At 43.4% G+C, this 13,876-nt stretch overlaps 1 protein-coding gene across 2 annotated transcripts in view; it reads right to left on the reverse strand.

Moving 5' to 3' along the window:
- SK (small conductance calcium-activated potassium channel) overlaps window positions 1–13,876 on the reverse strand; it is a 126,368-nt gene that overhangs the window by 33,321 nt on the left and 79,171 nt on the right. For both annotated transcript variants that reach the window (XM_043429309.1, XM_043429308.1), the window contains one exon: window positions 8,748–9,155. In XM_043429309.1, coding sequence (XP_043285244.1) covers window positions 8,748–9,155 — 408 coding nt within the window. The remainder of the gene's footprint in view (window positions 1–8,747; window positions 9,156–13,876) is intronic.

The raw sequence follows: 13,876 nt of genomic DNA on the forward strand, positions 1-13,876 counted from the left end.
TTTCGCCAATCTATTCGCGTCCACTTTTACTTTCCTGCGGCTAAACGAAAACCTGTTATTTGTAGAAAATTCGAGTTCGTCAAAGTTAAAAACACATTTTGTATTGAGATTATTGAATTCGGGATCATGCGAGCTGATTCGGAGTACTTTACGTGGAATCGTAAGTTCGACGAAAAATCTTTGACATTTATGAACTCGCATAGAATTTATAGCCACAAGTTTTTATTTTATCGTTGTAGTTATTTATCTCAAGTTTTTGCTCTTTTGGATCGAAGGGTAGGTAAATTTGTTCGTAGATAGGATCGATCTTTCAATATTTGCAATTCAGCTCTTGCAGCATTTCTATGAGGGTAGTTTAGTGAAGTCTTATATAGGTGTGTCTGTGTGTGTGTGTGTGTGTGTGTTTATGCTCAGGAAGATCCAATTTTTCTTGTAATTCTCTTGGAGTGTAGATTTAGCTCATGCATCGATGCATGTTGATAGAGCACTAGAGAATACACGGGCTTTTCCCCAGCTTTATATTCTTGTTGGTGTGTGTGTGTGTGTGTGTGTGTGTGTGTGTGTGTGTGTGTGTGTGTGTGTGTGTGTGTGTGTGTGTGTGTGTGTGTGTGTGTGTGTGTGTGTGTGTGTGTGTGTGTGTGTGTGTGTGTGTGTGTGTGTGTGTGTGTGTGTGTGTGTGTGTGGGCGTATCTGAAACTCGGTCGATTGGTCCACGTCGCCGAAGTTAATTAAGCTGGACCCTTCGTCTTTGCACACAAGTTCACACACATACGTTCGCACGCGGGATAGATACACACAGACGCGCACACACACACACACACACACACTTTTGCTGCTGCACTGTCTTCTCTCCTTTCTCTTTTCATCGTCGAGAACGTGGCCACTTTATCGTCTGATCCTCTCCCCTCCCTTCGGCAAAAACTTAAGTGATTAATCGTTTGTCGAATTAAATCTTCAACATGCTTAATTAACGAGTGAATATCGCCTTTATATTTTCATTATTTGAATATATGAGGGATCGAGAGCAGTGCATTTAAGGGGTGGGCACTCGTCCGACACTCCCGAGTTCCCCAACGTCGCATTTTTCTCGCGTATTCATCTTCATTTTTATTTATTCTCATGAAATATCGTAACGGATATATATTTTCCATCAATTGTCAACATTCCAAGCTTCCGATATGAGGCAAATAATAGATCGCGCTTCGTCCTTGACCCCCTTACAATTATTCGGGGATTTTCGTCGACGGACACATTCCTCGTGCGCTCATCGAATATTTATAGAATTTACAGTAGAAGATCAAAACGAATAGAGCTCGAAGGGACCGGGAGGCGGTGCGGGCGGTCGGGGAGGCAGCGAGAGAGGAGGGCGAGTCGTTAATAACGAAATGCGTGTCTCTCGATGGCACGATCGTTTGTCCTTGATTATTCAGTTTTATTGGACGTTGTTTTACAATCGTTTTTTTTCCTTGGTCGGGAGAGAATCATTCTCAACATGGATTTATCGTTGTTGGTTGAAATTACAGGATAATAATTGAGTCGAGAGTGAGAGCTCATTCGTTATATATCAATGGCCTTGGAGCACCGTCCGGACTCCAATAAAATCTGTTCCGGAAATGAAAAGTTCAATATACATGCGCGCGGGCGGGCGCGCGCGTGCGAGAGACAGATTGAATCGCTCGATTGTCAAACATTCGATCCACTCGATTTTGTTATACTCCTGAATATTTTCCCCTTCGTGTGGCCCACCCGAATGCAAATTGCTATTTCGATGAATATACACATTCAATATTTTGGGAGATTCGAAAAAAAATGGCTCACAGGCGAACCAATTCTTCACAATCGATCAAGTGTCGAGGTTGATCTTTGGCTGCGCCGAGCATCGACCTCCAACATCTTTTACAGACTCCTCGAGGGTCTTGATTACATTTTAATTTAAATTTGTAATTAAGGGCTCGGCAAAGTTTGGCTTGCACGGGGTCATACGCCGGGAGGACACGTTCTCCCACATTATTAATCGGTAAGAAGGTTAATCGATAATCCACATTCTTACACATGTCTACAATGCAGTCGTTGTACACCGACAAGCGGGTGATCGATAAGCTCTCAGCACACCGTTCCAACATTTTCGGTAAATACTCTCCGACATCAGTTATTTCCTCAGTCGATCCGCTCATGTCTTCTAAGAAGCACTTAAACTTTTTTACAATGTGTTTAACCTTGTGCGAATGAAGATATTTTAGCTGCGGGGAAGACTGCAACGACGTTTCCGTGAGTCGAAGCATTCGGGCTGTAAGTTTTTGCACTTTTTTGGAAATTCTGGCAAAACGCTTAGAAGTGGAGCGAAAATGTATAGAAACGATTTTCTTGAGCAGTTTCCTATGAGAAAGTTCCCGCGGAGGGAATGTTCCAGCTGCAGCCGTTCCGTTTCGAGAAGCCTCGAAACAAATTCGGTTCTGCTGAGATCTACTTTCGAACTGAATCACCAAACCGTTTAACGTTATCGTTTATCATCGATCGTGAATAACTGAAATACTTGTAATTCGAATTCAGGCCTTGCGCACGAGAAAAGTGGAAAGTGCACTTTGCCAAGTCTTCTGACGGGGGATCGAAGCGACTTGGAATAACGTACAACGCAACACGCTCATTCGTACACATAAAGTACATAAAGCCTCGTGAAAGCGCAGCTAAAAACTTTTAAGGCCGTTGAATTAATTACAAAGACACAATATCGACGCTTGAGCGTTGTGCGCTTCCGTCGATTGAGTTTTCCGCGATTAATCGCATCAACGTCATTCAATTATTGCGGCGTCAATGAGCGAGAGACTACAAAACAGGATAAATTGTTGGAAAATTCAGAAAAGTCAATTTTTCAAGAGCCTCGTCGTCCTCGTCGTCGTCGTCGTTGCGAGAAGCAGCGCGGAGCCTTGAAATTCTTTAGTTTCATTCAACGGCGTAATGTTACACTCACTATTCGTTTGAAAGAGAGACGCAGAAGTTGACAAAGTGGAGACAGAGCACTCTTTTCTCACCCCGAGGACTATTCAAATTTATTTTATAGAGAGTCCCTCCGAGAGCAGAAGTATTTTGTGACAATAGCTGAGAAAGATAAAGAGGGCGAGAGAGAAAGAGGGAGGAGAAGAGAGCCCATAGAAAATTCGAACAAAGCACGCGGAGGGACGAGTGTCGTCACTCGATGCTTTAAGAGCAAAAGCTTGTCGAAGAAGAATGAATTACATAAGCCCTGCTCCTTGGGTCCCATCGCTCCTCAATTATCTAACATCATTTACCATCACTGATCCTCCGAACTCGTCGCGAGTTTACGTTATTCTCGAGGTACATTCTTCTCGTCTCGCCTTTCCCCTTTTTTTTTACGTCTTCACCCTAAAAGCTCAAAAATAAGCTCCGTTTAGTCCACAAACTATACGCATATGGAGAACGCAACCGTTTTTTTTACTCAGCAATACCTTTCAAAATGGAAATATAGATTGGAAGCGAAAAATGTATTTTTTGGCCAGGGAAGTTCGCGGAGGAGAAGCAGCATCGATCCGACAGCGGTGAGGCCTTATTCGATATCATCTGTTTCTCAATGAAACAAACAAATTCCTAAAAAGTTTCATCATATCTGTTAAATTCTTATTCTAAGATTTCGATATTCTGCATGAAAAATCCTCGGCACTGCAATCTTCGGTACTCAAAATATCATTTAATCTTCCCTTCATTGGAATTTCTAGAGATAGCTGATCATGCTACACGTTTAATAAACTACTTTGAAGTACGGAAGTTAAGGCTACGAAGTTTCCAAGGGAACGAAACTCGTCACTCATTCTTCCGCTCTTCCATTGCAATTTTTTTCTTCTCTTTGACAAACGGAAAGAAAATTTCCGAGCCCACGCGGATCGATTCTGGCAGAACTTTTGTTGGAACTACAGAAAATAGCAAAGTCTCTCTTACTCTCTTTCTCTGCTATATAAATACAGCAGAGAAAGGGACTAAAACTCATTAATATTTTCTTCCATCCGTTGATACACGAATACATAGCTATGTATATTCCGTATATCGGGCTTTTTCGCGATGGGATAGAGCGGAAGTTATACAGACTCAAAGGGAATAAGTTTATGTTGGAAAACGCCTGTACACGAGAGCGTGGAGGGTTTATTACGTAAGATGTCAATATCGAAGGGGAAAGATAAATAAAAAAGTGGAAAGATGGCAGCCCGGATTATTTTTTTCCACAGGGATCCATGTGGGTTCACAATCTTCTCTACTCACGGAGAGGAAGACAACTGCGTCGAGGAGAGGAAGGGAGAGAGAGCGAAAAAGATAAAAAAGTAGGTAAACATATTTTGGAGATACTCGGCTTTCTCTGGGGCTCCCCTTTAGTCTCGACTTCTTAGCAGGATTATAAATCCGTCATTGATATAAATGTAGCTCATGACAGGCCCGATATATATCTCGGCATCGATACACGCGTATATATGTTTAGAGCCGATATTAGTGCGGCGGGAATTCTCAGCCCCAAAAAGCTTTTTTACCAAAGCTTCAGGAGCCAAGTCAAGCGTCGTGAGGGCTTCTTCCCGGTTTGGCCCTGCTTCGAGCGGGAGAAAAAGGGCAGCTAAGGGGCAGCGAAAGCGGGGAAAAAAGTCGGAACCGTCTCTCGTTTTCACCCCTCGCATTTCTCTCTCTCTCCTTCCCTGGGAGAAGAGAAACCTCGGAGCACGCGATATCCTCTCGATTCTTCACGTTTCACGGTCCAGCAACGAAAGACACCGACAAAATATCGCGTTGAAAGGCTCCGCAGACCAGACGCGAGAGACGTCGCTACTCGTTGAACACGTTACAAACGCCTTTAGGACGCTTTCCTCCCTTTTTGTTTTCTTTTTTCTGCTTCACGCTCCTTTTCCTTGCAACGTTATTCTCGAGTAACCCGTTCAAGGAACATAAGTATTGGGTGCGTCCACCCACGCGGTACACTCGAAATATTTTCTTCTTTTCAAATTCTTGCCTCCTGGAATGAGGAGCTTAATGTTCGGGCTCCCCGGCACCGCCTCGTTACGTAATTCCTCATTAATTATGCAACGGTTTACAACGTTACATTTAATACTCAATCATCCGATCAATTTGTTGTGTAATATCTTCTTGTTCAAATTACGTAACAATCCCGAGTGACGCAGTACAAAACTAATGATGCCGGAGTCACGTGCAGATATCTCAAATACTATCATCCCCTCATCTCGACATTTGAAAATGTTTTTGACAGCTTCACCCTCGTCTGCCTCTTTATATCTTTTGTGATCGACGTACTCGTCCTGTGCGCTGCTTGCATCGCGAATTTCTCTCCGTGTACCTCTTGCATAATCGTTCCATTTTATCTACGCACGGGGCACACATCAGAAAAAAACAGTCGAATTTCGAGAACAAACGGTTTTTCACATAAACTTGTAAATGCCTCAATGAACTTTGAACTTTGTCTGTATACCCTCTGTTAAAAGGTATTGGGAAAAATGTGAATTCTTCGTCACTTCGAGGACCCGCAAAGATGTCACACTTATTATGCGAAATCCTCGGTAATTCCTCAGCATTTATCAAAAGGTATTTTCAAAAAACCAGTCATTTCCGATTAATTATTCTCGCGATTCTCGCAATATACTTGCCCTTCGTTCACTGCATTGAGGAGAATCGAACACGAGCTCCCTCTCTCTCTCTCCCTACCCTTATTGAATTCAACTTGAGCAATGAAGGGCACAGGAATGAAGAGCACTCAGGCACACCTATATACATTGATGGGTATATGCACATCTGTATACAATATTCATTAGATATATATAGAGTTAAACATCGACTATACGTGGGGGCTGGCGGCTTCTTGACCGCTTTAACAAGGGCTTGTAAAGTAACTCGAACTACATTGGTGCAAGCGAGAGACACTGAAAGTGTGGGGGGACGAGGAGCAGAGCACGTGTCTGATATATTCCTACGTAACATTGTTTACAGGCATTACATATTCCGGTTTATGCACATATCCTGTGCATCTCGTGTGACGTCTAATATACGTAATTTTATTGTTTATTTATGCGAGAACGGTATCGTTGAATTAACGTCGTCGCGAAAATACTCGCGTCTTTCAAGTACTTTTTTCACAATTAGCTACTTTCTTTTTCTATTTCTTCTTATATTTTTGGTGCACTTTGAGGCTTTTACTTCGTCCAATGCGCAATTTTCCAACTTCTTCATGCAGTTTAATTTGTTTTTTGTCTTTATCGAGCAATGCGTGGACACGTTTTTCAATTATATTTGGTTTCTTCATCTTCTTTCTGTTCTGTCAATGAGATTGCGCTTCGTTTAGATTCTTTTGATTAATGATTATTCGCCCTTTTCAGACTGTTAAAAAATGAGTTTCATCGAGCTTGCGAAACACCCGGTTCCTCAAGGGGTTTCGGTTCTCTCAATCGAATAATATTCGGTTTCGGATGAGTATTAATGTGCTCTTGAAATTAGACGAAATTATTTGTAAATGCTGAAATGATGTTACGGTCGATCCAGCGAAGCTGCGGTGCAGCTGGACGAGTTCGCGCTGAGGCCACGAAATATCATCGTTTCGTCAATTTCACAATTGCTATCATTCGCAGTTGGAAAGATCAAATCAGCTCGAAACCGAATTTCCGTCGAGCTGATTGAATTTCGAGCAACGAACAAGATTTTTTTGGTCCTCCGTGGCTGAGGAAAATTAGTCGAAAATTCGAACTCTATTCACTGGCTTTTAGCTCGGTCTTCAAAAACTCAGCAAAACTGCCTCCCGCTTGATGATTGATGCGAGAGCCGGTGCCTGACAAGCGGTCGCCAGCCAAGTTCCCAGCGCGCATCGTTCCCAGTCTCAATCGGCTTTTATTTCCGTCCAAACATTCCGTCATACTTTTTGTATTCCCCAAGTGCGTAATCACGTTTTCAATTTTTTTCTCCCTCGACAATCCCGTCGTCCCCGTACGATCCCGTTGTACTCGCGATTCGTCATTATTTTCGTAAAAAAAGTCCCGAGCGTAACAGAATGAACGGCGTGTTTCGCGCACGAGTTATTCCTGGCAAAGTATTACTCAGCATTGCGATCCTCGCGGAGCGAGATTCGATAGAAAAGAAAATGGAACATTTTTCACCGGGAATGTGTCCACGCTGAGTTGCCCAGCACGTCGCAGTCGTCTGGGAAAAATACACTTTTTCAATAACACTGCAACCACCGATTCCTGCAATTATTCACTCTGATTAATTGGAATTTCATTATCAATGAGGCGCAAGCCTCCTCGTTTCTCAAACCGTCGAGTCAAACCTGACCTGCTGAGAATCTAAATAATCCACCGCAGCCTGACGTTAATAACGAACTAATAAACATATTTTTGTCGATGCATGTGAATATCGGAGGTGCATAAACAGGAGAAGCAACCGGAGAGGTGATTATGCTCCGTCGCGGAGAAGCTTTTCTCCTGAGCAGGTGTGCGTCGAGCCTCCTCACGTTTGTATACGTTTATGCTTCGACTGAGCCTTGGAGTGTGCGCGAGTGTGTATTTTCTGTTCCTGCATCGCTGTGTATCGGAATGCAGAGTCAGCCGAGCGCGTAATTAGCCCTCGCTCGCGTCTTGCAATGTGTCCCTTGGTGTATATACGTCGCGGGAAGCAGAACCCTTTTGCGAGCGAGGAAGGATGCGAGACGGGGTGCGTCTCGCGTATCGTTAATGCCCGGGCTTCGTCTCGAGGCTCTCCCGAGTTAATAATCCAATACGAAAATTCGATGCCTGAATTCGTCAGACATCTGTGAGAATTGGGTCAGACGAATTCGCACTGCACGCTCTGCTTTAAATTCCTCGATCTCTTTTCCTTTGCTCGAAAAAGACTAAAGATTCGACTATGGGGAACGTTTTTTTTTCGTACTTTGCGCACGCGGAAGCCAATCTACGGGATGAAAATGAATAATTCGAGCGATGCTTCGTCCTGGATTTTCCTATTTTCTTCAATATTTGGGGAATTCGATTTCGATGAAATACTTTTTTCTCCCGATCAGACCGACGCCTCATAATTATGACGTTGAAATTAGCGTTGCTTCGAATACAACGAACATTTCTACTGTTCGCTCTCCCTCTCGTTCGTTTAAGTATTTAAATTATTTGGAGATTTTATCTCAAAATTAGAATGATGGTCGTTAAAAAAAGCTCTGCCAATTTTCATACTGCTGGATAGAACATTGTGAGGATGGAAAAATGAAGTTTCGTTGCAGCCGAACGATGCAAACTTCAGCTCCATAAATAACTGACCATCGTAAAAACGGATACATTTAGAGATTCTTCTCGTCGTACCTGGTCATGGCATATCTTTTCATTATCTTCCTCTGCTCGTCCTACTTTTTTCACATGGACAGCTAAATTGTCTGCAGCAAAATGGACGCCTGCTTTTTCAGGATGAGATAAGCTTTCGAAAAAATTCCATTCGTGCCCTCCAATCTTCGCGTAATTCAATTGTATTGGACCAGCATTTGCTGGTGAAACAAGCTTTTTACGTTGTTTTTTTTCTCTTCAATTCACCGGGAGGAAACATAAATATTTATTGTTGCAGCAGACACCCTTCGAGAATGTAAAGCAAATCTACTCTTTGGCTCGTTTTTAAACGAAATTTATCATATGCAACTTGCAAAGGTTGCGATTTGATATTATAAATGTTAAGAATCGCAGAGGGAATTGAATGTAGAAAGAAATGTAGGGACAAACCTTCGTATAAACTCCAGCGCTGGAGAGCTCGTTCTCGATTACCATGACGATGATCCCGAACATTCCCATGACGAGGGCGTAGTCGCTAATGCGTTTTCGCTTCTCGAAAAGTGCCTTTCGGCGTCCTAGTCGATAGCCAACGTTTGGCTTGTGTTTCGATGCGGGTCCTATGCTACCGGACGGACCCTTCATCGGACCACCACCGAGACCTCTCTCGTCCATGTACCTCGGATATTCCGAGTGTACCCCGACCAGGGCAATACCGGCTTCGTCGCCACCACCCCCACCGATAACAGCCCCGACGTTGCTCCCACATCCACCACCGACACCACCGGGCATTCCCGCTCCACCCCCGCTGCTGCTCTTCATCGCACCGGGAATCGAGAGAGTCGAGACTGGCTTCCGCAGCTGTAACATTACATCATTTACACGTTCCTCTTCCAATTCCATTTCACAATCACCAGCGACCTTTCTTTCACACACTAAATCTCCTTCAAACTCCCTTTTTCCCTGATCGAACGCTCCTTTTTTCTTCGCAATCGAGCGACCGCTTCAATTTCAACTTATTCATTATTCCAGCCGCAATGTTCGTGGGTAACGCATGCTATTTTTCGCTGCTTTTATTTTTCTCCCGTCAAAACAGTCCAGGCAATAATACTAAAAGGCTGCATTTTCAATTCGATTATATTTAGCCATTCGAAATAACGTGCTCATCTATTCTACTGCGTGCCGCATATTTTCATGCACTGAAGCGGATGCAAATTACACTTTCCATGTGCTAAAATTACTAAAAAAAACGTGAAAGAAAAGAAGCGTAAGAAGAAGCTTCGTTAAATACGTCGAATGAAAATTTTTTACTTTCGTTCAAAAAAATCGTGCAGTTGCACCAATTATTTGCTCTATTACACCAACCGAAGACAGACATTGAATCGACTGAACGAATTTTGGTGCATTTTTTGTTGAGTGAACACGAAATCTGCTTCATCAAATATGGAACAGATATTTGGTGTAACTTGATATTTTGCTATCGGCATATTTTACAAAGCCATTTGTTTCGATCAACTTTTCTTTCATCCGAAAATACATTTTTAGGGAATAACGTGCACTAACGATGCTGGGATGGGTCGATTACGTCGTTCCATGATCATGAATCCGGTGAACGAGTCTTCGGATGAAAATTTGCATGGTAAATATTTGTCGAGTATTTTCATTCATTTATTATTTGTTTTTTGTTGGACGAAGTGGACCCGACGCTCTCGTTGATTGATCGCTTTCCAAATGTCCACGTTCGGCTTGCCTTATTTTCCTTCCTTCCGAAATCTATGAATAATTATTGAGGGGATTCGGGCGCTCTCGGGAGATAAATCGAGAGGCTCGCGCGATGTGCGAATGATCGATGCACTAAATACGGAGTCATTGGGGTGAAAAATGAGGAACAAATATGCTTTTTGTTTGGCTATGCTCGCGTCCGCAAGCTTCATACAACTTTGAGCGCCGTCTCGCTCAAATCGCTTGCGCACCTACGGCATTTAATGTCCTTTTGATACTCCCTTCCGAAGCGTCCGCGTCGCTCGGGTAAAGCTATTGTAAAATCAGAAAATAGTACTCACAAATTTATTCACAAATGAAATGCCGATTATATTCGGCGATGAGTTTACGCTGCGGAGAAGTTGAGAGGAAAATTTTTTCTTTCAATCCTCTTATACAATAATGAAGTTCATTTCACTGCAGGAAATCGCAGCCCATTAAAGGAGCGTTAGACTCCGACGTGGCTATTATTGATAGATGAAACTCGAGCAGATGTGCCTGAACAGAGAGAAAGAAAAGAAGAAGAAGCAAGCAGCATTCGAGCAGCTGACGAAATTCGCGATAATTAAATCATCGTAGATTCTCGTAGTTCTTGAAACTTGGTGTGTTAATTAATGAATGAGTATGAATGCTGCAGGCTCCTTGGAATACGGAGACATTCGATCGACGCGGTTCAATTTGCATGAACGAAAATTGGCGCGACGAGGAAGTAATTTCTTAACTCTTTCGAATTGTCGTCGTATATACGTCGAAATAAGGCGCTGGAGATAAAGAAATTCAGTGGTTACAGCGCCTGCTGTGAATGGCGCATGAAAAAAGGACGTTGGAAAATGGCTCTTTGAGGCAAACTAGATTTAGAATATTTGAATGAATCAGGAACGGGTTAAAGGATTGGAAAATGAATGAATCAGAGCTAGTCCCCGAAATGAAGGTTCGTCAAAGTGAATGGAATTAAGGCTTCACGCATATTTAAGGCCAATCTTAGAGAGCGACGGGAAGAATATAAAATTGGTAAAGTCCTCGGGTTTATCAGGCGAACTTGGAGTAAATTTCCATTAGGGGCCAAGAGGCGGGAAAGAGAGAAAGTACAGCGAAACGTTCGCGTCTCCTTTGCTCCACTCTCGCATCGTTCTCTTCAACCTCGAGCCCCAACGTCGCGTAGTTTTTTTTCCTCTTTTTCGTCCGTTTTTTCCTCATCTCATCTCATCATCTCCGCTGTACTTTGGCGATGAAAAATTGATTTTCCCTTTGAATATTGACCGTACGACCGATCGTGCGCTGGCACAAAGTCGTGGACGCCTCCGACACCTGCTCGTTTTTGCGCCTCTCTTTCTCCGTCGCGTCGCCAAACGAACAATGAGAGAGCAGAAAAACTTGGTCGAGCACCAGGATGCAGGCGCCGGAATATCACAAAAAATGACTCCGGTTTTACGAGAGAATTTGAAGGGACGCAAAAGAGAGTGATAAAGGCGGAGACTTTATCATTTTTCCCTGTTTTCCTTCGATGCACCTCAGGAACGAGTGAGTTTTTCATTTACCTACAAAAATCAGGGGTCCCAAACGACAAAAATTCAGCTGCATTCGGCCTTCGAGTCTTCGAGACTGAGCTCGTTATTCCGTAAATCTATCCGGACGCGAGCAAACGCCGTCGAGAGAGCGTGGCAAAGTTCAAGCATCGCCGAGACAATTCGCGTTCGTTTGCACAAGCGTTGAGCGTACTTTTTATATTTCGACCAAACACAAAAATGATCATCGAACGGTCTCTAGTCGCGTGAATTCTCTCAATTCTGGAAGTCAACAAACGTTCCGAATGAGAGCCCGAAGCCCCGAACGTTCCCTCATCTTGAAATTCAACTCGAAAAAAAACATTTGCTCTTCCCACTGTTGCCTCTCGGTCCATCGCGCGATCACAGATCGTTTCTCGTACACACGCTGAGTGTATCAGTTACGCCGACAGTTGTGGTCAATAACTCGATGCAAAATTGAACTGCTTCCCGAAATTCGATATTTCACAGTAAAAACAACCTCGACAAGCCCTATGTACAGAGAGCTCCGTAACAAATGGGATCGTAAGGTTATGATTGATACACGAGAAATTCGCTGATACGGGATTCCTATCGCGTTCCTGATGCACACGTGTAACCCACTTCCTCCCGCGTCTCTCCATAACTCCCGAACCGGCCAATACAAGCGTCGGACGCACGTAGGTGCAGAGATCTTCCTCGCGTCAATTTACGAGGCACGTTCGATCGAAGCTTTCATTGAACCTCAGTTTTTCCGCCACTTTTATAACGACTGGCTTATACCACAGTTTCGGTCTTCTTCGCGCGGTTATTTACAGGTAAAAACCTTTCGATCGTACTCGATGCTTCAGACTCGATCGTATATGCTAGGAAGCACTTTTACTCTCGTACTGCTTTCCATGCTTTCTTTTCATTTCGCACTGAACGAGGGGAAGCTTTGATTCTTCTGTTTTTCGCATCGACACTCGGCTTTTTTTCATTTTTATGAGCATCGATTCGCAGTATGAGCTCGTATCGGGCTGTCTCGTCGTTGAAACGCGTGTGGGAAAATGAAACGCGTTCACTTTTCTTAAGGTTACTCAACGGGCTTTCGGGAATCGATATCGACCGGGCACTCGTGTGCATCGCTGTCCGTTCGTGTACTTACGAATTTCTTAACTTTCGTGGTCTCGTGTTTCTACACACCGGTCGTCTCATTTCTGAAGGAGTTTGTTTCAATTTTTTACTTTAACGCCCCCGTTGCCTCTGGGCCGAGTGTCAGCAAAAGGTGTTTTGTGGCATTCGAACGAGATGAGGACTTGAAAATTGTATGTCGAAGTACGAGAATGCGTTTCGGTTCCTCGCTGTACGCCCGGAAGCAATAATACTTCAGGAAGTTTCGGAATGATCGTTGCCCGGAACTCTGCAATTTTTCGAATCGAACTTGCGATCGTTTCAACAAACTCGCTATGAAAACAGGCAGAAAGTGCCACATTTTTTGGCGCAACGTCAACAAAACTCTTAACATTTCAAATTTGAAACTACCCGCACGCATATAGTTTGACATGGTCAAAATAAATAAAACAGAAAATTCACTCTTACTCGACGCGATACAGCTGTAGAAACGATCAAACGTTCACAGAACAATTTCTGAATATTTAATCGATCGAAAAGTGCCAACTTTTATCCGCGAGAACCTTCGATACTTCGCATATTTGAAAGCGAACTTTCCAGCAGTACCGTTTCCATATTCTCTCCATAAAATTCAGCGCGGAACGTGACATCTTTCGGTGTAACAGCAATTCGATACCATTTTATTGGCGGATCACCTCGGTGTTTGAAAAATTTTCATAAAAAATGATCTCGTTTTTCGTGTGCGAAACTTTTGATGACCTTTGAGCTTTGAAAATATGAGACTTTTGTCAAAGTCAAAGGTGAAACGACCCACGATTTGGGGGTCTCTTTCCATTCGACGATCTTCCAAGTGCTGAAAGGCTCACGATTTCGAGGAATCTCGAATGGCCAATTTCGAATTAAATTCTTCGATAAAATAGTCGTATAGAAAGTGCTCAAACACTGGGAGATCAGTGAGTGCTCATTTGGAGCAAGTTTTCGAGTCTTTGGCTCCTGCAAACGGTGAGTAAATTCACTATTTTTTAATCGGAGAACAATGAGGAGGAGGATTATGTTCTTACGTGATCGGGGCGAAAGCAATGGGGCGTAGTTCGCACGTGCGGAGACAATTAAACTTAACGCGTGTAGGAGGAAGCTCGCTGATCGTCTCAGCCGCCCTCTCACGAGTGTACAGAAACTCGCGAG

Source organism: Venturia canescens, chromosome 9, assembly GCF_019457755.1.
Source record: "Venturia canescens isolate UGA chromosome 9, ASM1945775v1, whole genome shotgun sequence".
Lineage (NCBI taxonomy): Eukaryota > Metazoa > Arthropoda > Insecta > Hymenoptera > Ichneumonidae > Venturia > Venturia canescens.